This window comes from Podarcis vaucheri (genome assembly GCF_965113315.1).
Source record: "Podarcis vaucheri genome assembly, chromosome: 5".
In the NCBI taxonomy this organism is placed as follows: Eukaryota; Metazoa; Chordata; class Lepidosauria; order Squamata; family Lacertidae; genus Podarcis; species Podarcis vaucheri.
Window position 1 is genome coordinate 30,485,210 of NC_138763.1, and position 27,887 is coordinate 30,513,096.

The following is a 27,887-nucleotide window of genomic DNA, read 5'->3' on the forward strand; positions in this document are numbered from 1 at the left end:
GAAAAGTGTAGGGCAGGTTTGCCCCTACGAACAGGTGAAGGCGAATGACGTGTGGCCACGGTGGTCCTCATCTGGACAGGGATAGCCAGTGTTCCCGATGGTCTGGTAACCTCTAGGTTGCATCCAGGGCCAGATTTAGGTTTGATAAGGTCCTAAATTACTGAAGGTAATGGGGTCCTTTATATGTCCAGCTGTCCTTCGTCAACAACAAATTGTCGCTGTTTTTTGTGTTGAATATACAGTATGCTATGTGGTAATTTATGGACCTAATAGGTATCTAAAGCCATTTGCGCATGTTGCCATGCAACCAGTCCATGCAGAATGTAGGCAATCTTTATATAGAAATGAGCAAACCAATGATATTTTAGGGAGCAGGCTAGCAGGCGGGGCCCATTACTTACATCATAGGACACAAAAGACGACACAAAACACTGTTGCTGTATGTAGGTTTTATTTTATTTGTTTTTTATCTTGTATTTTGGAAATGTACATCCAGTGGTTTTTTTCCCTTTAAGTTTTTTGGGGGGCCCCAAGAAAGTGGGTTCCTAAGCTATAGCTTGTTTAGCTTATATGTAAATCTGGCACCGGTTGGATCACTGAAGGTGGTTTGGAAACTTCAGCTGGTGCAGAATTCAAGCGGCCAAGTTGCTCAGCGGGGCAGGATGCTTTGAGCATATTTCACCGATCCTGGCTTGATAGCTCTGGCTGTTAGTTCCCAGGCCCAATTCAAAGTGCTGGTTTTTACCGATAAAACCTTATACGGCTCAGGGCTGTAATATTTCAAGGACTGCCTCTCTCTCCATATGATCCGACCTGGATCCTAAGACCATCTTCTGAGGCGCTTCTTCATGTGCCTTCTCGGGAGGTCCGGAGGTTGATTAACGTTCTATGGCCTTTTAAACATGTTTGTGTCTTATCAATTTGCTTTTGTTCCACTATGTATTTGTGTTCTCGTTTTGCGTTCTTACGTTGTGAATTGCCATGTGATCTTCAGATGAAGGGCAATACAGAGAAAGAGGCCAGAAATCTGGGCTTAAACTGGGGCAGTTCCAGATTTATAATCCTTGCTCAGCCATAAATTTATTCAGTGGTCTTCAGACTGTCCTTATCTATCAGCCCAGTCTACTTCACTGGGCTGCAGTGAGGACTGACAAAAAACACCGGGTGATGAATGTAAGCCTTTCTGAGTTGTTTTAAGTAAAATTGTTTGATATAGAAGGAAGTGGAAAACTTTTGAATAGTTTTTAGGAGTGTGGTTATTGGTTTGCTTTTGTTTGTTTTATTATGTATTTTATGTTCTCATTTTGTGTATTTAGGTTGTGAACCACGCTTTGATCTTCAGATGAGGTCTTATCTTCAAGAACCGTTCCAGAGGATAACATTGCATATCTTGTCTGTAATGCTATTTAACATCTGTAGGAAGTGATTAGATCTGGAGCACAGTGTACATTGATGATATCTCAACTATTTCTTTAACATATGAATTGGGAATGGCCGTGTAGGCCCTGGATCGGTGCCTGGGTGCTATTGCTCTCCAACATGAGTTTTAATCAACTTTCCCGGCCTTGTCATCACTATTACCTTGAGATTCTATTACCTACATAACTATTAACTGCCTGGGATTCGAGGCAAAGGCCTATCTTAAAAGGTGCTTTGTTTTAATCCCCAAACTCGTGCTTTAGTTACTTTATACAGGCTTCTAACAAATGAGTCAGCAACTTCTGAGAGTTCCCGAGTTCTTTATGAAAAGGTTTGTTTTGATCAAAATACATTACGTTTGGGAATAAAATGTGCATCCAATTTGGCCAGGACTAATAGTCATGGTCTTGGTTCTCCTCAGCCAAAGCAAGTAATTTACAAATATTGCAGAGTTCTGCTACAGTGCTCCCACAACTATCCTGAACAAAGCTTATTAACTCTTTTTCTTTTAGCCATAAGCAATGGCTTGGTTCAAACATCATGGTAAGCTAAACTATGGTTTACTGGGACATGAATGTGCAGACTTGTGGAGAGGAGCCTGCAGCTGCATTTATCCTCCTCAATCTTTCTTCCTCCTACCCCATACTGAGCTCAGTCAAATGTGTTGTCTAGGCCCAGGATTGTTAAGCTCTTTCGTCACTAACCATTAGCTGTAGCCAAGAATAAAGCATGACATGCAAAGCAGGCCAAGGGCTGCAGATGCTAACTGATCTGTCTTGCACATCAGAGTAGCTGTATCATTACCGAGTTTAGTCACTAGCTAGCAATGGACTTTGACCAAACTGCGGGAGGCAGTGGAAGATAGGAGTGCCTGGCGTGCTCTGGTCCATGGGGTCACGGAGAGTTGGACACGACTAAACAACAACAAGCAATGGACTTAATTCTTACGAGTGGAGTCAGGCAATTCCTGTCCTGTTATTACTGGAGAAATGTTGTAAGGTCTTGTCTAACTTCCATAAAAAAGAATGAAACAAAAAATGTGTGCTTCTTTTGCTGCTTCTCCCATACTAGTGGTGAAATAGCTGAAAGTTCACATTATGGGTAGTATCTCACTTCACACACTATTTAAAAATGGGGCAGGGTGAACAAAGAAACAGCATGACTAAGTTGCAAAATTTTACTCCCACCTTTCCCTTCATTCTTAACTTTAAGAAAGCCTATTACTAGAACCTATAAGCATATGTAGAAAATCTACTATTTGGTTCCTTTGCCAAGCTATTTGCTCTGCAAACACCTTCATCCACTATACTTACTAACGGCTGGTAACACACCAATTTGGATTTTGTATAGGGATAACTCCAAACACAGTTCTGCCTGATGTCTTTTGGTGCCTTCCACTTTCAATTTGGAAACTAAGGGTGAAATCCAGTGATGCACAGGATTTCCACTTATGCAACAATACTTCATTTCCTTCCTCCTGCAGCCTGTCACACACACATTTGCCTACTCCCCAACTCTTCAGATCTGATTTTGAAGGGCATGGGGGATATGGGAAGACAAGAAGCAGTCCCATTGTGCAAAGTGGCTATCCAGCTGTCCATTTAGGCCTATCACACTGATATTTAAGCAAATTAGCATACACCATTCTTAAAGATTTCAGCACTCAGCTCACCTAGCTTTTACTCATAAAAGTATTTAGGAGCAGGGCTTAATTCCACCTCACCCCAAACAAATACTTTTCATGTCCATTTGTTTTTATTTGCCTAAAGAAGACAGATATTTTAAAATCCAACATAAAGTGTGTATTAATGTAAGAAAATAAGAGTTGTGCAAATGGTTGGATTGAATAGAAATCTACGAGCAAGCAAAAAAATACAATCAATAATGGGAGTGGTGATTTTAGATGCAGTATATTGATCTAGACTGAGAGATTTAAAAGCTTTTTTGTATGCTCCACACATCCAAAGGGCAAAAGGTACAGTTAATTGGAAAAATAAGAAATTAAATACTGCTTTGGGCTGACTTTTATTAAATACATTACATTGGTACTTTGTTCCATAATCTTAAGATCACTCATGGACAGATTTGCTTAAAAACCATCTTTTTTTTTAGAAAAAACATTGCAAAATTAAAGCTCAAATACATCTTACACACACCTCTGGATAATCTGCTGACTTATTTTAGCAAAGAATGTATTTTAGTCAATATGTACATGTGCTTGAATGAGAGATACTCAGGATGCTTTTTAATCTGCTGCTCTACTACCTGAAATTTGGCTAAAATAAAACAAGTGCAATAAGGTGAACTATAAAGGTGCGACATTTAATTATGGAATAACAATGAGAAACTATAAGTTAGGCCATTTTGCAGGTAATTCCAAAACCCAGTTGTTTCTTTCTACACAAGAAAGAACTGTCTGCAGTATACCTTTGTTATCTGGAGGCAATTCCCTTTGCAAAATAATTCAATGCAAATGTACATGTCATGCAAAAGGAAGATAATAGGATGATACAACAATTCTGAAAATATATACACAATCATCCAGGCATCCCTTTAACACTGTAAAGTTATGTTACAGCTGTTTACTGTGTCAGAAATATCCAGTGCATGGATCCTAAATCACCATACAATTCAGAGAATGAAACAAAGGACTTTGCAAATTCTCTATATGTTTCTCCACTGACAAATCTTCTGAAGTACTGTGACCATTTCTAGCGCCGAAACCAAAGCCAACTATTTAGTAGCCAGAAAGCTACAGTAATTGAGTACATGATCATTTCTCGTTTAGCACGCTCTTTGTTTTCTTCTTCCAGAAGTTGTAGACGACGATTAAGTTTAATTATCTAAAAAAGAAAAAGAAAGGAAATGCTTTTCAATTTTAGTGCTTACTATAAGTTTACTAATTATTTCAAGACTTTTCTCGTTCATGTACTTCAGATTTGTATCACTTCTCACCCCAAAAGTCTGCTCACATGGGGGACTTAGTAATGGAAGTCTGCAGTTCTTGTTAATACAGTAGAATATTTCTGTACATTGATGCCACACATATGGCTTCCAGCCTCAAAACCCTGGCTCTTTATACCTATATCAATGCTGGGTTTAGAAATCCCTACTTCTGGCAAATTCACAATGGAAAATTTCAGTTTCCATTTCTGATTTTTTGTCCTTCCAGTCTAAATCTCATCCTTTTTAAATGCAAAAAATGTGTGGGCTGGATCTCTCATTTTAGAGGTGGAGAGTCTGTGTGCCAACTTTGATAGGTATCCGGCTAGGACAGAAAAAAACAGGAGCATCTAAGCAGCATGCGCTAGCACCTTACTCATTCACACTAAGCCGTGGTTTATGACTTACTATGATATGCAAATAGGCCCATGTATCAATATAGTATAAATAAATCACAATACAACCAAAACTAGTATGGAAAGCAAGCAAATCAATTCAGCTGCTTAAAACCAGTAAGAGAGAATAGAAACCTAACAGAAAAATAAGATACAGAACATACAAAACAGAACAGATTCCATTCTGCTGCATGGTTTGTTTGTTTGATTACCATTAAACTAAACCTTAAACACATTGACTGGCAGCCACACCTCACCCCTGGATATTTTCCATCCAAGTGGGTACTTCTTTCTCAATTCCTCTCCCTTCAATCATGTATGCACTATTTAGTTCCTATATAATATTAGAATGTTTCTGAGTTGAGAATTCACAAAGCTTTATTCATAGACATATTAACATTCAAAGAAAAGAAAATGTATCATCATGCCACAGAAAAAGTTGTGGTATTCAGACTTCCAAATTTAATTCCCCCCCCCCCTCGGAACTTACATTCTTAATCTTACTACATTCTGCATTGACTAAACTGGAAAGAGGCATACAAACTTCCACTATAATAGTTGGAGCATTTTAATTACCTGTCGTCTTAAAGAAACAGCATCCACAACAGTGACATCTTCTGGTGTTCCCTCAAATGTTGTATCCATATTTGAAAGGGTATATCTATGAGATAAAAAACAAACAAAAATATGCCTCAAATGGCACACATTTAACTGCACACAGGCTGGTCTTTTGTGCACGCATGGGGTCATTTCAATTTCTCCATTCTCCCTGTGCCCTCTGAAAAGCAACTGCTGAAATTCAGAGGCCTTTCCATAGTTGTATGCAATGCAGGTTGAGGGGCTACAAATGGGAAAGGAAATAAGTAGATCCTCTCAGGTGCATATAGGAGTGACCATAGTATACATCTGGGCGTATTTGGATTCCATTCAAAATATACAATTAATTGTTCTTTAGATGAAGGGGGGGGGCCAACCCATTTTAAAGTGCTTTCTTGAACAGGTTTGACTACGTTCTTATATTCCTACATACACAGATTTGCTGTTTTAAAAAAACACATAACCTTGGCTGAATTCTCTCTCTAGCAATTTCCATCTAAATGTAGAACTGTATTTGGAAGGGACCACAAGGATCATCTATTCCAACCCCCTGCAAAGCAAGAATCTTTTGATCAATGTGGGGCTCAGACCCATGCCCCTGAGATGAAGAATCTCATGCTGTACTGACGGAGCTATGATCAAATATTCTCAGTTAGTTTTTATGTATAAAGTGCCTTTCATAATGTCTAGTACATCACCGGCCCTGGGCTTCCTGATAAATTTCAGGAGTTTCAATCAAGTTTCCCAAATTTATTGAAGCTGAAGCCTGAAATGACAGAGGAATTATGTGTCCCGTGTTCTCATGTCCAGTAAGTGGCAAGACAGCCTGTTCTGTATGGGGTTGCACTCCCTTGGAAGGAGCAGGTCCACAGCTTTGGGGTCCGCTTGGATTCAACATTGCCACTGGGAGCTCAGGTGGCTAGGAGTGCCTTTTCCCACCTCTGGCTGGCCCACCAACTATGGTCCCTTCTGAACAGTACTCCATGCTCTGGTTATTTGCAGATTGCATTGCTGCAATGCAGTCTATGTGCAGCAGTCCTTGAAGATGACTCAAAAACCTAAATGTCTCCAAAACGCAGTGGTCAGATTACCGGCTGGGGTTCCATTTAGATCTCATACAACCTCTATTTTAGTACAGCTGCGTTGAATGCCAGTTTGTTTCTAGGACCAATTCAAGGTGCTTGTGTTAAAAGCCCTAAACACCCCAAATATCTAAAAGACTGCTTCATATCAAGAGACTGGCAGGAGGTGGAGGATGAAGGGGTTGGGGGGAGAGGGGATGTGCAGGCAGAGGAATGGGAGAGTGAGGAGGAGGATTTGGGGAAATAGTCCAGTGAGTTGTGGGGTTCCATGGCACCAGTGAGGAGGAACCTTCCCCACTCATCAGTTCCTTCCCCGGTGCCAGCAGTATCTCTGAGGCAGTTGCCGGCGGAGTTGGAAGAACTAGATCAGGAGCCAGGGGGCAGGCCAACAAGTGCGAGATACAACAGGACTTTCAGTTTCTCTCCTCCCCTCTAGTCCCCCATATACTGCACCCTCAAAATCTGCTCCAGGGGGTCTCTCAGCCTTCTGGATCAGATTTTGGGGTCGCCTAAGGGGTTACTGAGGAAGAAAGGAAAGAGAAGCCTTGTTGTACTAGTGGATGCCCAATTTTGCAACATTCAATCTTGACCTAGATTTCTAGCTCTCACAGCTGAAAAAGCACAGTAAATAAATAGCCTTTGATCTAACACTAACCACTAACCCAAAAGAGAAATCCAAATATATAGTTATAAATATATAATTATAGTTATAATTGGACTAGCACTTGTTTTCCATAGCAATTGCATTTTGGGGTTTTTTATTTTATAGTAAAGGTAAAGGTACCCCTGCCAGTACGGGCCAGTCTTGACAGACTCTAGGGTTGTGCGCTCATCTTACTCTAGAGGCCGGGAGCCAACGCTGTCCGAAGACACTTCCGGGTCACATGGCCAGCGTGACGAAGCTGCTCTGGCGAGCCAGCGCAGCACACGGAAACGCCGTTTACCTTCCCGCTAGTAAGCAGTCCCTATTTATCTACTTGCACCCGGGGGTGCTTTCAAACTGCTAGGTTGGCAGGCGCTGGGACCGAGCAACGGGAGTGCACTCTGCCGCGGGGATTCAAACCGCCGACCATGCGATCGGCAAGTCCTAGTCGCTGAGGTTTTACCCACAGCGCCACCCGCGTCCTTTATTTTATAGTACATAATTTCAAATTTGGGACTTGGTTCTGTAGTACTGAACAAGTTTTACAGCAACCCACAAGCACCATTTTTTATTTTTTATTTTTGTATTTTAAGTCTTGTGGCTTAAGAAAGATGCATACAAAGACCATCTCTGAATGCCTATCAGTTTACAGTCTGTGCAACGAACGCCTTACAGTGCAATCCTATAAACATCTAGGTCCAACTGAGTTCAATGGGACAAAGTTCCAGGAAAGTGGAAACAGGACTGCAGCCTTAATTACAGAAGGACTTGTGATGTTCTGCAGACAAAAGTTACTCAAAACCTTTACAATAGGCATTAAAAAATATTAGACCTACTATCTCAGTATATACTTATGCTAACAGTTTGTGGCACACTGATGGTCTGGAAAGGGAGATGAGGAAAGATAAATGAACCAACTCCTTTTTACTTTAAAGGTTCCCCTGCCTCCAGGGGTTATTCTTGCAAAGTACTTGTTCTGCCCTAGGTACCACGAGCTTTTATTCTCTCTTTTTCTTTCTCCACTGAACTCCTAAATGAAAAAGCTTAAAAACTTCAAGTTATATTTGGGCACTAGATTCATATGCTATGGGTTTCATTACGCTCAGACATACAGTTCTCTAAACACACAGGGGAGCCCTGCATAATCCTTTACACAATGAGATTGTAAATTATTTCCTTTCTGTAAACCAGCAGGAAACTTTTATATTAAATGTGCTCCATTCTCCTTTTGTAAACCATATTGGGCATATTTTTAAAACCAAATATTGCCAAACCTGTTTCTTCAAAGTCCAAATCAATTTTCTAAGGTTGAATAGCAATTTTTTTTCCCTACTTCTGTCAATAGTGAAACAAGTTAAACAGTTTTACAGTCCTATGTCCACACCAGGGACTGGAGAGGGAGAAAACAAAACTTTTTAAATGCATAAAGAGAATAATATTTTAGTTGTATACAATGAGATCCAAGTAGACTTAGTAAAAGGAACATAGGAAAGGAGGGAGAAGGAAAGCATTCTGCACAACCATTGGCATTATTACTTTTTGATTTAACTTTAAATTTGTATTTGAAAAACTACTTGGGGTGGAATTCAACATGATGCTCTTCCAATCATTCCGTCTGTGCAAGCATTTCAGCTTGTCAGTCAGAATGAATTCCTCCCCTTGTCCCCCTCCCCATTTGTTGTTCCATGGGTTCTCCTGATCCACTCAGAGCCAATTAAGGGGGGGGAAGACCCATTGCTCAAGCAGAAGTATTTGCTCAGGGCTTATAGAATCATAGAATTGCAGAGCTGGAAGGGATCCCAAGGGCCATCTAGTCCAACCCCCTACAATGCAAGAACCTCAACTAGATCCATCCAACTTCTGCTTTAAAATCTCCAATGAAGGAGAGTCCGCCACCTCTCATGGGAGTCTGTTCCACTGTTGAACAGCTCTTACTGTTAGAAATTTCTTCGATATTTAGCTGGAATCTCCTTTCTTGTAACCTGAAGCCATTGGTTTGGCTCCTAGTCTCCGGAGCAGGAGAAAACAAGCTTGCTTCATCCTTCTGTTGACAGATGACAGGTGAATCTCACCCTTTCTCTCTCTTTAATTCTGTGATGAGTTATGTACTGCAAAATTTGTTGGGAGTGTTCACCAGATTTTTAGTTATTTTGAAACAGATTTCCAACCTGAACTCAGGTCTTATATTGAATGCTAAAATCAATGGGAAATGCATCAAATACTTTTATTATAAGATTCATCCATAGAATCAGCAGGCATAGTACAATGCAAAAGAATGTCAGTGAAAGGGTTTTAAAATTAATATAGAAACCAGAAGTTAGATTAGTACACATAATCACAGCCTGTTTGATAAAAATGATTATATATCAATTAATAGCAGGACGCAAGCTCTGCTGAACTCAGAGGGTTTTACTTTCAAGTAAAGTGCAGGAGCAAGCTAGTCTCAGGTTTTGTGAAAGCTGAATATAGACTAGAATGGCTAACTAAGTGCAAATTTACCTGGCGTCATGATGAGGATTAGAGGAAGTGGCAGCAGCAGACCCACCACGTAACACTGGCCTAGGGCACGTTTTGTAGATAGGAGACACAAGACAGAAGAAGAAAACAGGAAAGACAGAGAAAAGAAGCAGAATAAAAAACCAGAGACAAAAATTGTTAAATATTTTTCTTCTGTTATACTGAAACACTACAAATATAAACCCTGGTTATGTTTTCAATATATTCCATTTTATAAATACTAATTAACAATGTGCGAAGGGAACTTAACTATTTGCTTGTAGCTTTTCCAGATACAAAATTTGTGAAGAAATGTTGGAACTAACGCTTACACATTATTTGTTTATTAAAATACTGATCTACTATTCTCTCATATAAAATAATTAGGTGGTGTACAACAAAATACACAAAAACATAAAATACCATGTAAAATAATCATAAAAATGACTGTCTCACTTTGGAAAGTTTAAACAACTGACGGGGCCTGTAGACATATAAAGTCCTTCAAGAGACACCTGGAAATTAGCAGCAAAGACACTACCAAATCACTGCTGGAAGAGTATTCCACAGCATGCAACTGCTCACAAGGCTTCTGAACATGGGATGCAATGCTTCTCCACGTGATCTCAGTAACTGAGCTGGAATATGAGAGCTCAAGCGGTCCTTACAGTATTCTTGACTGAAGCTGTCCAGGGCTTTAAGAACCCTGAAGGTGATGCAGTAGCATACAAGTAGCCCATGCAGGTATTTTATGTGATTATATAGTTTTAAAACTATATAGATCATTTTCACCCATCTAAAGTATGGTCAAGGTGCAATCATGTTAGAAGTTAAACTGAAGTTTTCCATGCAACAATCCAGTGTGCATAACCACAATTACAGATTTGTCAAAAGGGGCCTAAAGCGACCATAAATCGTAATAGAACACTGTGGCTGTTTATTTCACAGTTGCTATGGTCTAAAATTATTTTTCCCAATTTAATAACTTGGTTTTTTTTAAAAAAAATGCTATACTATGTAAGACTATTGGGCGATACCTAAAGTTGTGTGATGAACTCAAGCAACAAAACTGCCACTTCTTCTTCTCTCCCTGCTCTGTTCTTAACAGTTTTTAAGCCTACACATTTCCCCTGAAAACTGGATTAAGACTATTTTGAGTTAAAAAACTGTTTTCCTAAAAGAAAGACATCAATGAGGAAGAATCTGCAAAATAGATTATAATCATGCACCATATTTATTTTTGTGCACTTCCTACTACTTAGGGACTAGTTTCTCAACAGGATAATCCGCTGAGTCCATATAGGTTATCTTGCATTCCAATTCTACGGCCTCAAACAATCTGCAGTGTGTTGTTTCAAACTGTGATAATCTACAACTATTAACTTAACAGCATGTACATTTACTTTCCAGCTCATAGAGAAACATTTTTGCCCAGTAAGTAGCAATCCTTGGTTTTAGATACTTACAGCCTGATCTGCTGAATATGTAGTCTTAAAATAAGTCACATTTTGTTCAATGGGACTCACATTTTTAAAAATATACTCTGGGGGCAGAATGGCTGCAATTTATTTTTATGTGTGTTGTGCACACAGTTTATGTTTATAGAGCTGTATAATTTTGCTTTGTGTCAGAGATGGAGTGTTTCTATAATTTGTATAGACAAAATGACTGGAACTCAGAAAAAATGTAGGAGGAAGGAAAACAACTGTAACAACAGGGGTGCAATAACTTACTGCCCTGAGTTGAGAGCTGACCCATGGAAAAGGTTATTTCTGCAATCAGCACTATTTCTACTTAATTCCCCTGTATTGTCTATGTTTTTCCAAAGAAACTTGTCATCTCTATTTCTCTACAATCACGAGGGATGAAAAATATGTTCCCACAATGAGAGAATAAACAAAAAATCCTGCTCACAACTCACTTGAATACTTTTTAAATTGGCACTCAAGAAGCCATAAATACCCATGTTCTGTTGGAAATGACAAGACCACGGGTACAAACTGCTGTTAAAACAGAAGAATCCTGTTACGTACCTGACTTTTTTTAGACCACAGCTACTGATCAACTGAAGGTTTTGCATTTCCAGTAAAACCAAATACAATAACTGTATACATCATACATCATCAGTGTGCTGCTATCTGAACAAGACCAGAGTTCATTCTTCTTAAGCTGGAACTGCACATTGTAAGACATGGTGGCCAGTTGAGAGCTTCCCTCCAACTCTCTGCATAACATGAGGCACAGTCCACCCTGTGTCTCAATTCCCTATACTGAGCGTTACCAAGTGTCTACCAGCAACGGCCAGATGTGGAAAAGAAAGGTGGGGTACAGAGAAACACAAGGTAATGACATCAGAACATGGGTAAGTTGTAGTGCATTATACTCAACATAAGTGGAAAAATAGATGACATTCCATTACCAGGTTTAATATTTTATAGACTTAGGGAGATTCTAAATATGCATGACCATTGCTTGCCAACTGCAACCTCTAATCATTATTATGCATGTGTAAATGGCCATAATGGTTTAGAAATCAGAGATCAGAGACTGGGGATAGGTTTCAGTGAAAGGACTTTCACTTGGACAATGGGGCTTCCCCCCCTCCCCCTGAAATTAGCTCTGGGGAGGTCAGGAGAACCCCCAGAACAGTACTCAGGGAGAGGAAAGGGGGGGTGTCATTCTATCTAGCAAGCTGTAATGCTTGCACAAATAGAATGACTGGAAGTGTGCAACATTGAATTCCACCGTAAGGTTCCATACCATACTATCATCTCTCACAGAGTACTCTTCGCAGAGGTTTTTTTTTTAAAAAAACAACAACAACACCCCACCCCAGAAACACTAGTCTGCAATAGCTATTGACTGGCTGCTAATATATGGGATGAAGAATAATTACAGCAACCAAAAAAAGTTTAACTGCAGATGCTAGGATAGGGGTCAGCAAACTTTTTCAGCTGGGGGCTGGTCCGCTGTCCCTCAGACCTTGGGAGGGGCGGACTATATTTTTTAGGGAAAATGAACGAATTCCTATGCCCCACAAATAACCCAGAGATGCATTTTAAATAAAAGCACACATTCTACTCATGTAAAAACACCAGACAGGCCCCACAAATAACCCAGAGATGCATTTTAAATAAAAGGACACATTCTACTCATGTAAAAACACGCTGATTTCCAGACCGTCCGTGGGCCAGATTTAGAAGGTGATTAGGCTGGATCCAGCCCCCAGGCCTTTGTTTGCCTTACCCATGTGCTAGGAGCTGAACCAGAAATCTTTGGTATGTGAAAGCTACACTCTACAACCAAGCTATGACCAAATTTTATCTTGAAATGACGTATTGACTGAATGATATTGTTCTGCATTAACAAACTAATGATCACAACCTCATAGCAAATAGTAATGCTTCAAGTAGCACATTCAAATATGACTTTAAGCCACTATGCAGCTGCTCAAATTTGTCCCAGGTTAATATATGCTTTAACTGACTTGAAGTTTCATGTTCAAAATTCAGTATTTATTCCCTAAAGAAAATAAGGCATAGAAAGAAAATAATCACTAGCCGTCTACTAGATGGCTATTTCTGCTTGATGTTCATTTTCCTATACCTGCCTTTAAAATGCCATATATATCCTTCTGTGATCACAATTCTTTGTAAACATACCCAAACATTCCATTTTATTCCATGGGCTTATTAAGGATTGCAGTCTTAATGTAACAATTTCTTATATTAGAAAATATACATTCAGCAACAACTGAAACCCAGGAAACCTACGTTAATCATGACTAAGAATGACTAAGTCTGGATCCAAACCAATGCATAGAACCTAAGATGTATTAAAGGGGTCCTCTCTTGTGCTACAGCCTGTAAAACGTAAACACCCATAAACTGCAGGTGGTATACTTTTTTGTAATTTCTCAGCCACTAAAATAAAGGATTCTTAAAAATGAGAGATAATCTGACCCCTTTTCATTATCCAAGCTAAGGTAGAGAAATAATAGGCAGCATGAATAGGAATAGTTCAGTCCAGTGAGTACTTTTTCACTAACTCTTGGGCATATTTACTGATGTCCCTATGATAACATACTTGTGTGTAACATAAGTATCCAGGTTATAAAATGTTTTTTATGCACAACACCTTGCTCACATGGGATAGTTTGAACCATACCAAGTTAACTCTAAAGTGTTGGTATTTACCAAGGCATTCCCATATTGGGAATGAGGGAGTGGGGTGGGGCAGGGAATTGAAGAACAGAGAAGAGTTACTTTACCACAGTATTATTAGCAATGATAAATTCTCAACATTTCAATTCATTATAGTATAACATGGTATAGTTATGCAAAACTGGTAGGAAAAGGAACCAGAAAAATATTTTGAAAGAGACAACGAAAACAGAACTAAAACCAGAAGCTTTAGGAAGAAGAACAAAGCCAAAACTCAATCACTGAAATAAGTATTGTACTTACACTTAAAGAAAACATACCTTTTAAGCAGTGAGAATATGCTACCAAGGCCAATAAAAGAAAGAGTATAGTGTGAAATGCTTTTTTTAAAAAAGACAGTATTTTGCAGCCATGCAAGTGATGCATTTTCCAAATTTCACATTCATACATGCAGGTTAGAAAAGTTTCATCTGACAAAAAGGTGTATTGAGAACTGAAGAAAAAGAGGATGTTATCCTAGATTTTGAAAATGAACATTGGCAACAACTGCAATCAGAGTTTCCAATAACACTCAGGTTCTTATACCAAATGAAGAAAAAACCTGCTCAAATAGTTTATAAAATTTGAGAACTCACTGATGGGATAAAAGTGAAAGCTTTTGTTTCCCCCCCAATAAAAATGAAAATAAGTATATTAAAACTTTCTATTTAAATTTGGGGAAGCTATGTGTGCATATCTTTCTGGTGCATGCCAAATTACTATTTTACTTTGTCTAAGTTTTTCCACTTGCAAGATTTTTAAAGCAGAAAAGCAGGGCACAAATAGTAAATAAAAAATTCCTCTTGACAGTGAGCAGCCCATGATAAGGTGGTGCTTCATACACGTACTGGAGCTTGACAAACTCTTAGATCAGGATTACTACCGTAGAAGTTTGAACATACAGAATCAATTATTAGTCTTTTAAGGCAGTAGGTTTAGGTTTGGTTCCTCCAACCACTCTTGGTTTCAAGATTAGTACAAAGACGTGAAGGAGGAAGGGATTTAAGGCTTTGCTTCCCCACTAAAAGCTCCTTTGAACTGGCCTTGGAAGAAACTACAAACTGAGGATTCTGCAGTTACCTGAACCCCAACCTAGCCCTTCACATTGTAAAATAAGTTATGGCAAAGGAGGTGAACCCTTCATTTGCACAAGTGTCCTCAGCACCCCCTGCACCTCCAAGAGGATCACAGGCTGCTAAACAAAGAATTTTATTTGGGTAATATTCTGTAGTATGGCTAAGATTATCAAAAGCCAACACAAAAATCTTCCACTAGCAGACTGTGACAAAGGAGCAGACTTCTGATCTGTAGTCTGATAAGACAGTTACATAAACAAGAGAGGGTCCAGACACAACTGGGTTAAAAATGTAATTTATAAGAAAATAACACTTATTTTAGTATGAAAAGGAAACAAAAAAATGAATAAATATATGGCTCATATGTAAGAAGGAGGTCTTACAACTTAAATTGTATAAAAATAATATTTGCACACCCACCTCCAATTAACTGGTGGATTGACAACAAACAAGGACTCTGTATTTTTTTGAAAGAGTCTCTCCCCCATGCAGCAGATCTTAAGAACAGATTTTTTTTCCAGTTTCTGTCCAGAGCTACTATATGACTTGCCTTTCAATGTAGGTTTTTCTTATCACAATAATCATAGGAATTGCAGATAGGACTCAGCTGAGATGAATGTCAATAAAAGCATTTTCATCTAGATCCCCCTCAATATTAGTGGACCTTGAATTTTTAGTTTATTAAGGCCATTTTGGGATTTGTGTTTAAAACATTTCAAACTCTTAGTTGCATTCAAAAAGAAAACTCTCCCACTGAAAGCAAGAGGATTTAAACAATCAACTTTGTCTAGAGTATGCAGCTATGTTTGTAGCACTGTTGCCCTTCTGTTCTTGGAATTCCAATGAGAGTGAGACTGACGTTTTAAGTCACTGTTCAGTTGTTTCACTCTTGACCAAAGAAATGACAACTAAGCTCCATGAAATGTGAAGTTTGGAAATGTCATTCGCAAATAGCAAAAGCAAAAAAAAGAGTTAATTTTATTTCATGTAATTTAAGCAAACCAAAACCAATTAACTAGGAAATGAAAGAGAAGTGAAAAGCAGTAAACTGGGCAGAATCAGTGATGGCCAATCACCTGCGATTTTCATCCAGCACATCCAAGACTTGCTGGTAAGCCCTACGGGTAGAAGACTGGATAAGCGACAATATGCCCCGAGCAGAGTAAAGATTAGATCCATCTTCAGAGAACATTTGGGGTGGACAGACACGAACCTGTTGAGGTGATGGTGTCACACTGTTTGTGCAAGTGTAGCAAATGAAGAGAGAAACACTAGTGTCAGGTTTCAGACAGGAAAAAAAATCATCCATCAACCAACCCTTTTTGAAAAATTAAAGCTGACCCCCATTTTTTCTTCTTCCTTCCCCATCAACAGATTAAAAACCACATCAAGGAAATGTTAGTGGGTATCTTGTGAACTGACTCTTGGAACCCTTTATATGAGGCAAAATATCAAGGATAATGGCTTTAATTCATTGTGATCAAAGAATACTAAAAACCAGAGGCATGATAATAAGCAGGTCTGTATTAAAAAACACAGGACACAACAGCACTCTTTAGCAGATAGTAAAGACAGATTTGGATTCACTGTATGCCAGAATCATACAATGCAGATCACAGCCTCAAATATATCCAAGTTACTCAGAGACTGGAGGAGAGTATGTTGAAAACGTTCTGAAAAACAGAAGCCTATATAAAACAAGAGTGACATAAACATAATAGTTTGATTGATTGTTTTTTGCAAATACAGGGCTATGTGAAAAACATGCAAATATAGGACTACAAAAGAAACATGCAAGATAGCAAAAACACTGGTTAAGGCTTCTTATATCCCAAATATTCCGATAAGCAAAAATTTCTTTTAGCACTTATCATGAAAGCAAGAGGCTGAGGATTAACCAAAAAAATTGCATCAAAAGCACTCATTGCCTATAAGACAAATGAAAGTGCAATTTAGCACCATCTATATAAATGGGAATTTTGCAATTCACTTCAACAGGATATTGATTAAACTTTTATTTTTCAAAGGTCAATTCTCAGAGAGCTATTGATCCCAACAAGATTTCAGAAAACTACGCATATGAAGAGGCAAAAGAAGTACTAAGCAAAATCTTCAAAGCTTGTAGTATTGACCTTTTTTGTTTTTGTTTAAAAAGAAACATTTCTCCCTTTCCACATTAAGATTGTTCTTTAATTTTGAGGTTTAACTACATTAATCTAGATTTTACCATTTAGTCTGAACTCTGCCTTACGAAGAGCAGGAAGAGAAGCATTAGGGGTATAGCATTTTAAGTCCTTCTGAATAATCAGTTCATGACACAATCTGGGTGCAAGCCAACAAGCACTTTTGTTTCAAGCAACATTTTAAATAATTATTTTGAAATGAACCTGATGAACTAAGAGGGTACTCTGTGGAATCCATCAAGGGATTGAAAGGCAGTCATGCCTATCCTCTGTTTAAGAACAAAACAATTATATATAAAATACAATTTTGAAAAATCCTTATTGAATGTTAGAAAGAGAAAAATACAGAGCTTGTGGAAAGAGAAAAGAAAAGCAGTACTGATAACCTGGAAATAAAAACATTTGGGCCTCAAAAAACAACAACCATACACATGTAGTGTCCCCATATAATAGTCTGCCAAGCCTGCTGTACAGTACGTATATATTCTATAGAAATAGCTCTGATGAATACACTCAATGCACCTTTAAAAATGACTATATATAGGTTATATATTGTAATTATATCCTCACACACAACCCTATATTCTCGCAGGGAGGCTATGTCTGTTGTGCTTCAAATGGACAATTATTACTTATGTTTGCACAACCAACAAATAAGAAAAGCTATTCTCACAATCCTGAATGTATATAAAACGAAACCTCAAAGAGTTTTCAGTGGAACTTGCTTTCAAGGAAGTCTCATTAGAACTGCAAACCTCTTGTACCTTGTTACTTCGGCAACAGTAAAATGCAGATTTTTTGATATGAAGTTCTGCAAGTAAACCAAAAACAACTATTCTAGCAAACACAAGGCTGCAAATTAATATTGTTCTATGATCCTAGTGTTTTACAAAAAAAAAATTTAAAAATGAGAGAACAGGTTCCTGTCTCAGCAAGCTTACTACTTAAAATGGAACATTGGGTTTCTTACTGTGAATAGGACCTCAGGTTGATAAGTGAGTCAGCCATGAAACGTGATATGTCCAAAATACGGCCATGTGGCTAACTGACTTAGGCTTCTGAGAACCTAGACAGAACAGTAGACAAACAAAATATGACTAGGGAATCAGGATGCCATACTGAACCTGACACAGAGAAAAGGGGGATTTGCTGTGATTAACGTGAGTGGCCTGGGATGCAGAGCGTTCTCATGACTGGCTCACTTATCCACTTGAGAGGAAATATACCTAACAATATATTTTTCAGCTAATATAAGCTGAAATTTATTTTATTCTTTGCTATCTTCACATACCAGAAAACCAACTATGGTGGTCAAGACCTGCTGGGACTGATTCTATGACTGAAGAGGAAATCCTCTACACTAGAGCTTTTCAACCTTTTTGAGTTCATGGCTCCCTTAACCAACTACATTCTTTCTGTGGCACCCCTGTGGGGCTCCGAATCCCAGTTATGTGACCCCTTGCCTGCAGAACTGGCAGCCTCTCACCCTTTTTCGAACACCTTCCCCTGTGGAGTGTTCCCTCAGCCTCCTCTCCTTGGGAGTTCTCTGGACTGCTGCTGCTGTGGTCCCTGGTCTTTGACCTGCCCCACCCCAAAGATAGGTGCCTCCCAGAGCCTATAGCCAGGGCTGCTGCAATAAAACAGCTGTGCAAGCCTTTGGGAGGCAGAGACGTGAGAGGGCATCAGAGGAAGAAGGGAAAGAGACAGAGGCCAGTGTTGCCCAAGGGCACCTCTGACCATCATTCAAGGCACCCCAGGGTGCCACGGCACACTGGTTGAAAACCACTGCTCTAAACCTTACCAGGAGAAGAGCTAATTGAATTCAATGGATCTTCCTCAGAATGTATAGGATTTGACTACAAGTAGGTTCATTAAAAGAAAAAAAAACCTAACTGATTCATCCACCATTTGCTCATGAACTACATTTACTGCTTTTATCGCCACAAAAACCGTCTTCAGGGACTCTGTGCAAGGCTAGTTGTGTATATAATGTCTGAGAAAATGTGGTGCTAAAAACCAAAGTCAAAGCTAAGATACACTCAAAAAGCTATACAACAGACTTATATAATAATCAAACCATCACTTCATTCAGTTCAGTATTGTCTACACTTGGAAGCATCTGTCCAGGATTCGAGACTGGAATCTTTCCTAACACTACCTTGAGAGAATAGGAGCTGATCTGGGCCCTTCTGCATCCAAAGAGTGCACTCTGCTGCTGAGCTTTCCCCAGGTTGTGTGATAAGATGTATATTAGGGATCAAACTCTTATTTACAAATTTGGGGGTGACACTATTTACAAAATGGCAAAGGGGAAATAACAGACAACATTCATAATGACATCACAAGTAATATAAACCCATAAAGAATTGTGGGAAATTCAGGAACATGTACAAAATCATATACAGCTTAAAATCTGACAATAATTTCTCATTAGCTATGATATGCAGTCACTTCCTCTAGCAAGTTCAAGCAAGAAGCTTCAAGGCTAGCACAAGAAAAGAAGGGTTTATTAAAAATTATGTGTCTCTCCACTTCCTCAATTCCCTGTATCAAGTTAGTTAAAAGCTAAGGCTTCTTAGATCACTATCAATAGGAAGAGACAGAGGGACAATAACTTAAAGAAGGCCAACTTCCCTACAGTATTTATACAACTAATAACATTGCTTATACCAGTGCTTTTTTCTTTAAAAATGTTTAGGGGTACTCTCATTTACCTACTCATATTGAAATACTGCCCCTCAATGAGGCCAAACTTAGATTCACAAAATGTTTAGGGGTATGCATACCCCCAGAAAAAAAGCACTGGCTAAGCCACTTATGTAGAAAAAATATATTTGCAAATAGAAGTTATGCATTGTCATATTTTTCCACCATGAATATGATACCTATCTGGCCTCTGGGCCCATCTGATATCCTTGAACTGGCCTAAAATTTGCATGCATAAAATCCAAAGTGCATAGGTCTGAACAGTGCAGTCAATCCACAAACCAACCACATGGTTCAGCTGATATGTGTTGGATTTTGCACACACATATCTCTACTACACTCATGTAGGATTAGTATGCCAGAAACATGCAGCCTTGTCCTCTCCACCAACCACTGTTTATCCCTAAAATTTGTTCTCAAATTTTATAGTTAAAAACTAAGCAAAAATATGCTCCCAAATTCATTACAAGAATGACAAATTTTCATATTCCGTTAATTTGAGTCTTAATTACAGGTGGAACCAAGCATACAGAATATTTTTTTTTAAATCAAATCAGACAATATAGACAAGTCTCTTAGATGGCAATGCACTAAGTACACACTTGACATGTTTAAAAGTGAATGGTTATAATTAGTGGTCAAGCTTACGTTTCATCTTTAGCTGTGAATGGTGACTGGTACCTTGGCATTTTAACTCTCAGGACAGTTTCAAGACTGTGCCACCATTAATCACAGTTGTTAATATCTTAAAGAGGGAGCAACTTTCTAAATAATTGGAAGGTCATTAAGGCAATCATCATTACTGGTTATCACTTCTTGTGCCTAGTTATTATTAGTCCTCAAAAGCATTTGAGAATCTGTGTATGCTCAAAAGGTTATCAGGAAAGCCACTGCATACAGTTGTATGGCAAGTGCAGAAATGACAACATATATTGTTCCAAGAAGGCAGATGAGGAAAAGGAACCAAGCCAATTCCTCTTCTAGACATGGTAAGGTTTGGCACAGAATTTTCTCATTGTTGCAACAAACATACTAGAATGCCATGTCACAGTTCCTATACTAGAATGTGGAAGCTATCCTGTGCGATTGCACTTGCCATGCATGGCCACAGTTCCAACTACTAACATGCATATGCACCCTCCAAAAGAAAGAAAAATATGTGTTTGCCAAAATGCTGCACAACAGCACTTGAAAGGATGACTATTTATATACACTGTTAGCTTCTTTGGCCACAATTTCTTTTTTTGTGGAAAAACAGGAAACAAATTGAAAATGAAAACTGGAGGCAGCAGCCTGGAAACTCAGAACTGAGAAGGCAATGCTATCAGTATACCACATCAAGCAACACCATTAATTCAGTCCATGTATGCACTAGTGTATGCACCACTGCGGCACTAGAATATCATCCTACCCTTTTCAAATGCAAGTGGGATTGTCAAAAGTACTGCGATGGCTGCAGATAGATTCAGGAAAAGTCATATACCTTAGCTTGACACTTGGAGGACATAGTTTATATCCAACGACCACTTACCCTTTGAATGAGTCATCACAGCACCAACCTCACAAAAAGGCCTCACAACACCAGCTCCAATAGTGACCTACAGATAGCTAGAAACCTTTCTGTGAGACCTTGAACTCCCAGTCACCCTTGTGATAGCATATAACTTCAACTACAGAGGAGACAAGGAGTTGTTGTTCTAGCTGTTTCCATCTCCCCACTTTCCTCTCCTGCCAACAGGGGACAAGCAGGAAAACAGTAGTGGGAAGTGATTTCTTTCTTCAGGCTCATAGCTGGAAGCAAAATGAAGTGTTTACCTCACTACAAGAATCTTAATTAAAAGATACTGATCACCCCATAGTCTTAATGAATCAGCATTTATAAGTTTGTAATAAAGACCCACTCTGTCCTTTGCATTGCATAAACAAAGACGATGTAATTAATTCTAAGCATGCAGGCAGCAGAAGATTCAAGTAGATCCAATAATAATTTGAAATACTTCCCTTCACACAAATCCACTATAAATGTATTTTAGAAACAAACTTTCTTTATCCTATAAAGAGAGTTCTGGATCCAGACTAGGTTAGTGACACTTTAAAGGTAAAGGTAAAGGGACCCCTGACCATTAGGTCCAGTCGTGACTGACTCTGGGGTTGCGGCGCTCATCTCACTTTACTGGCCGAGGGAGCCGGCGTACAGCTTCCGGGTCATGTGGCCAGCATGACTAAGCTGCTTCTGGCGAACCAGAGCAGCGCACGGAAGCGCCATTTACCTTCCTGCCGGAGCGGTGCCTATTTAACTACTTGCACTTTGACATGCTTTCGAACTGCTAGGTTGGCAGGAGCAGGGACCAAGCAACGGGAGCTCACCCCGTCACGGGAATTCTAACCGTTGACCTTCTGATTGGCAAGTCCTAGGCTCTGTGGTTTAACCCACAGCGCCACCCACATCCCTATATACATATATACTTGGTGGGGGGGATACCAAATGCTGCTATATGAAGTCATTTAGCAAATGCTGTTTTCTGCAACTGAAAAAATGTTTTGAGAACAATCACACAAAATTTACTTCATTAATAGTTAGTTATTATTCCAACAAACAGAAGAAAAAATATGTGGAAAGTCAGTTGTAGCTGTGTAAGATTAAGTAACTTCTCTTTATAAAGAAGATAATCAGTTGAAAGGCATATCCTAAGCATGAACTGGTAAGGAACACATGAAGAAGCTTTTTCTACAAATGTTGCATGCGCCAATAACCCCTCTACTCACATTGACTCATTTCTCATCAATTGACCATTTTGACGATTTGCGTTTTCACTCATGGAGCGTTCTCTTTTCAGTCTCCCAACTGAGCGAACCTGCAAAACAAAGCGGGGGGGGGGGGTACGTCTTTCACCACTGCTATGGCATCAGTATCCAGCTTTACCTAATATCAACAACTGAACTATTTTCATTTTTAGTAAAGCAGAAAATGAATAAAAACAGTCTTCCTGGATGGTGACATTTTTCCTGATATTTTGGAAAGTAAGGAGAACAAAAACTCCCCTCTCTTGCATGTCCCCAATTTTTAAAATGAGAAAAAAAATGTCAAAAATAATTTAAGTTTACCAACAGCTTTTGAAATTAAGTTTGGTTTAAGACAGAAATAGAGAACCATTGGGTCCCTAGACATTGTAGGACTCCCAGCTCTCATCAGCCCCAGCAAGCACAGGACATCAGGAAAGATGGGAACTGTAGTCCAAGAACATATACAGCCCTTCCACTAAAATTCTTATGCCAGTTTACACAAGCATAAAATACAAATGATTAAGATGCAAATCCAAATTATCATAAAAACTTGAAGACCAAAAGGCATTAAGTCTTATAAGCCAGATAAAAACAATCAAGATAGTCCAAATTATGTCTAAGCAGCCTGGTACCAAAAATACAGCCAAGTAAGCACCACACAAAGAAGTGCTCTGGGAGTATCTTTGCTTTCAACAGGGAGTATTAAAATAATTCTACAAAGCAATAACCTATTTTATAGTACTGATCTGAAATGGAGTATAAAGCAATAAATATTTGACTTCTCTTTTGACTTATTAAATATAATATTGAAACAAAACATGATGAAATGAAAGGCATAAAGAATACTAGCCTCTTCATTTTGAGGAGTCTGAGTAGGGGCTCGCTCCAAGTCCAGGAAATCTAGTGGTCGTTCACTGAGTGAAATAACACGGGGAGGTGTTTTCAGTGACAGAGACTTGAATGGAGTTGACTGGAGAAGATCTAGATCTGGCGGCCTGGAGAGTGGAATGTCTTCACTATTACCTGTAAGTTGATATTAAGATCAAGAACTTTTTACTAACAAATTATTCAAAATGGCTCAATGGGTAGATTGCTGGAGCTGGGTAAAATCAAGCTCAAATCCCATATGAAGTATGAATTCACTGGCTGGTCTTAAGCAAATCACACTCAAGTTCATATGTAAAAATAAATTGAATGGGTGTGAAGTCTGACAGCATGCTGCTTTATCACCTCTGTCCACCTGAAGGCAAACGTACCTGCCACTACAATCCGCTCTGGAACCTGCATTGTTACACTGGCATTTGGAATCCCCCCTTCATGAGCACTGTGTTCAAGGTCAGCATTTGGTGGAGCAACCTTGAGTTTTTCCGGAACTCTCATTCTCTGATTGATCCCTTCAGTATACTCCATTTCATACTGAATTCGATTCATTTCTGCCATTTCGGCAGCCGGAGATGGGAATGCTGTCGTGCTCATCCTAATACGAGATAAAACAACCTGAATTACCCCTCAGTAGTAAAAAGAAACACAACATGGGTTTTGATCCACAGTAAATTGAAGTCTTCCACTGTTGGTAGAGAATGCGTTTTAAGTATATGTAACGGTGGATGTGCAGCACAGCCATCGTGTATAAGATGTCCCCTATGATTTAACATTGGAATTAAAATTTGCATACACCTGCTTTACTGCTTGCTCCGTGTGAGTAGAGAAACAAGCCACATAGCCAGTTATCCACAGCTTCTGGTTTTGATGCAATGATTAATTAATTAATTAATGGCTTTCAAACAAACCATAATATAAACCAAGGTTTAAAGTTGGCTTCCATATCTTGGCTTGTTTGAAAGCCATTAACCATAGTTCCCAGTTCAGATGCAAAAGGAAGCTAGAGTTAACCATAGCTTCGTGTGTGAAGGGCAAAGCAAAGTGAGAGCACAGGAGCTGCATGTGGGTGCATGAAACTTTTACATATCTTTGCACCAAGATATCAAAGCCTTATTAAACAGAAATTTGTTTGTGCAAATGTGGCCAATTTATGCCAACCCAGGGCAACCATATTGGAGGCAGATGGTAAAGAGACCAATTCCACTAATATTAAGCATACAGGGTGCAAAGAGAGCCCGCAAGTGAGCAAGTCTCAACCCCACATCTTAGATTCTTGCTTCAAGATTCATTAAGCATCTACAACAATCTAAATTAAATAGTACTAATTATTCCAAATGAGTGCCTAGCTCTGGGCAATTTATTTTAAAGACATATCTTTCTAGCAGGCAAGAACAGGGGTGATTAACCTCTCCCCTTAACTGCTATGCGCATACAAGTAAAGGAGAAGGGGCTATGCACCTGACTGCCTGTGTCCTTTGCTGTGTGGGGGAACAGTGTGCAGGAGACTGTGGAATGGCCACACTCTTTTGGCCATGCCCAACTTTAGAATGTGGCTCCCAGAAGGGCAGCCAAGGGTGAAAGTGGCCCTTGGGCCAAAAAAGCTTAGCCACCACTGGCCAAGAACAAAGCACACTTTTGAAGATGCCAGTGTTCTGATGGAAGACAACACAGGCCATATCAGCATTCTCCATTCTCAAATAATGAGACTTCTCCAAAGCCAATCAAACAAAATTCACAGTTACAACCTGTATGCATTTTAAATTCACCAATATAGATTCATATTAAGGATTTCTTAGCATTTAAGGCAGAGACCCTCCAGAGGTCACAGAGCCCTCCAGATGTTGTGGGACTCCAACTCCCAGACCATTGCCCATGTTGGCTGAGGCCAATGAGATGTAGCTCCACAAAACACCAAAATTCCACTAGTCTGCTTGCAAGTATAGGCACTAACTACCAAATGTTTACCTGTGCTGCAAACTGAAGAATACATTTCTATTGTTTCTTTATCCAAATTTCTGTGAAAAGGAGGCAAGGCCTCCTTTTCCTCAAGTAAGGGAACACATTGGGCTAGATAACAGTTTTTTTAAAATATTGCAATCAACAGAGATAAAAATACCTACAAGAGTCAATCTTCTATCTGCTTCTACAAGCACAAGTTCAGCTCTACAGCTTTCACTAACCTTCCTACAGGAATGTCACTGCTTGATCGCTTGCTCATTTTGTTGTTTGCTTGCAACGTTTTAATATCACTACACTGCAGCACTGTTCACTTTATGTAACAGTATCCCTAAACAGTGGAACTTTTGTACATAAGACAGCATGACAACTGCTTTCGAGCTGTAAAGGAGGGGAGGGGAAAAAAGAACAGAAAACAGCATTAGGCATATTACATAATTAAATATTTATTACCTACGACATATCTAATCTGTACCCATCTATTCCGTAATGTGAGCTCAGTAAGTAAATGTCAGATATCTTCCATATACTTAAACTTATGAGGCTTCATAAATGCCAAATTTTTAAGTCCCCAGTTCTGAATTTTACAAGAATGGAAGCATAATTCAACAGATGTACTCTTGAAGGAGCAAAATATGCAATCAGATGGCAGTTGCTAAATTTACAAAATAATTAAACCATCCTAAAGAAAAATAGATTGTGTTTGTGCCTATCTAAATATAACTACAACAAAGCAGAGACTACTTGGTTTCTAACACTTGCTTTTATCCTAGGCCACATGGCAAGCAGATCCAAAAACAAGACAGGGAATCTGCCTACTTAAGCATATGGTTTATTGCAAATCTCACAAGGGTGAATAAGTATATGTGGTGGGAGTTTAGAAATCAGAATACAACTAACCACGCTGCAATGTAGCAAGAGATATTATTTTGCTGCCATACAGAAAAGTGGGAACAATTATGACATGGACGTCAGCATGTTCACACTTCTGTAAAAAGGCTCAACCCCTACTGAGAATCTTAAGATGCACATTAAGATGTGAACAAAGGACAGCATAGATGAGGTACCTGTGGTCCGACTTTGATAGCAAAGGCCAAGAATCCAGGGCCAATCCCTTCAACCACTGAAGAAAGCCCAAAGAACCAACATTAATCCCTGTAAGCCTTGTGCACCTGTGGATGAGTGTGTCAGGTTGAAGCACTCTACATCGGCAGCATCTGGGGGACACCGGTTTGGGGAAAAGCCAGTGGAACTGCTGGCACATGCAGAAATCAGCTTTTGGCATAAAAGTGTCTGACCCTTGGCTCGCAATACCAGTCGCTGGGACTCCACAAGTGGGGAAAGTGCTGCGGTGCACCGATCCCGCTTACGGGCTTCCCATGATGACTCCTTTGAGAAGAGGAAGCTGGATGAGATGGGCCTTTGGGCTGATCCTGCAGGGCTCTTCTTAAGGCGCACCAAAGGCGTGGTTTGCAATGCTTAACGGCCTGAGGGCAAGGAGTGTAACAGGTTCATAAGGCAAACTCTGTAGTAACAGGTAAGGAGAGCCCAAGGCAGGATCGGAGCAGAGGTCTACCCAATTCAGCACCCATTTCCTCAAAGTGGCAAGCTGGGTGCTTTGACAAGAACCTTCAGCACAAAGCATGTAATATATAGCATGGAAAGGCCTCTTGAGCATAGAAATTACAGCCATAGCCGAACTGAGAGGTGGGGAAGGGTGGTGGTGGTGGGGGGGAGAGAGACTCTGGTCAGAAACCGAGAAAAGCGCAGTAAGCCAACAGGTCAATGGGTATTTTTTTTGGAGGGGGGGGGTTTGACATGACAGTAACAAAGGCGACGGGGGTGGGGGCGAGGAATAACGGCAACGGCCGGGGAGGCGGGCTGAGGCAACGATTTGATAGGAACCTGTGTGGGCTGAGGGACCGTTATTTACGAGGAAGGGGGTTCAAAGATGGGGCGGGAATAAAGCCAGCCCCCCCCCCCCGCCAATGCTGAGGGAACCAGGCGCAACGGCGGTTGGACTCGGGCATCTGGTCGGCGGTGGGAGGTGTGTGTGCTAATTTCGCAGCTTCCTCCCCATTCCCGCGCCCCCCGCCACCGCCTCCTTCTGAGGGGAAGGGAAGGCCCAGACCAGCACTCTCTCCGGTTCTCACCCTCAGGCCAACGGGGAGGCGGCTTCTTGGGTCCCGGGTATCCACTCCGACCGCTTTGGTCTCGGTTCCTCTCTCTCTCTCTCCGGGGCCGTTAGCCAAAGGGCCTCCAAGCAGCCCCTCGCCTACACGGCCCTGGAACAGAAGCAACGAAACGAAACAAAAAAAAAAAACCGACCCCGATTGGCCCCACAGAGTTGCCGTAACCGGCGGGGGGAAGAATGAGCCGTGACACCTCACGTGACGGGAAAAGGGGGTGGGGAGGAAAAAAAAAAGGTAGCCGGCAGGGGCTGAAGGTGCAGCGGCCATCTTTACTGTGGTGACGATTCTGCTTCGGAGGAAGCAAGTACCGTACCGTGGATTCATTTCCCTG

The 27,887-nt window shown here is 39.9% G+C and overlaps 1 protein-coding gene and 2 long non-coding RNA genes across 10 annotated transcripts; 2 read left to right on the plus strand and 1 right to left on the minus strand.

The window, feature by feature from the left end:
* Window positions 1-27: 27 nt before the first annotated feature.
* On the plus strand, window positions 28-3,528 carry LOC309532907. The gene is made up of 2 exons (XR_014220061.1): window positions 28-166; window positions 1,317-3,528. It is a non-coding gene; the product is annotated as an uncharacterized lncRNA (long non-coding RNA).
* MFF (mitochondrial fission factor) lies at window positions 3,426-27,748 on the minus strand. Of its 8 annotated transcripts, none has more exons than XM_082223697.1 (10): window positions 27,518-27,748; window positions 25,589-25,745; window positions 23,783-24,003; window positions 23,377-23,549; window positions 22,509-22,597; window positions 20,391-20,465; window positions 15,930-16,088; window positions 9,579-9,638; window positions 5,334-5,418; window positions 3,426-4,262 (listed from the first exon to the last, which is right to left on the minus strand). In XM_082223697.1, the coding sequence occupies exons 2-10, from the start codon at window positions 25,624-25,626 to the stop codon at window positions 4,131-4,133; spliced, it is 1,032 nt and encodes a 343-aa protein (XP_082079823.1). In that variant the 5' UTR covers window positions 25,627-25,745; window positions 27,518-27,748; the 3' UTR covers window positions 3,426-4,130. The 8 variants fall into 8 exon arrangements, with proteins under 8 accessions (XP_082079823.1, XP_082079818.1, XP_082079817.1 ...); XM_082223692.1 differs by lacking the exon at window positions 20,391-20,465 and adding an exon at window positions 26,432-26,487 and having other exon boundaries at window positions 27,518-27,746; XM_082223691.1 differs by lacking the exon at window positions 20,391-20,465 and adding an exon at window positions 26,432-26,536 and having other exon boundaries at window positions 27,518-27,746.
* Window positions 5,425-8,398, plus strand: LOC309532908. Its single transcript, XR_014220062.1, has 2 exons — window positions 5,425-7,210; window positions 7,575-8,398. It is a non-coding gene; the product is annotated as an uncharacterized lncRNA (long non-coding RNA).
* Window positions 27,749-27,887: the final 139 nt, after the last annotated feature.

Bases quoted from the DNA above. Each gene is read 5' to 3' on its own strand.
- MFF (XM_082223697.1), bottom strand. From the start codon at position 25,626: ATGAGCAAGCGATCAAGCAGTGACATTCCTGTAGGAAG. The intron at 16,089-20,390 runs GTAAGCTTGACC...TTGCACAAACAG, and splicing joins TTCACAGCTAAAGATGAAAC to TGTGACACCATCACCTCAAC. The intron at 5,419-9,578 runs GTAAATTTGCAC...TTTATCTCATAG, and splicing joins AATCCTCATCATGACGCCAG to ATATACCCTTTCAAATATGG.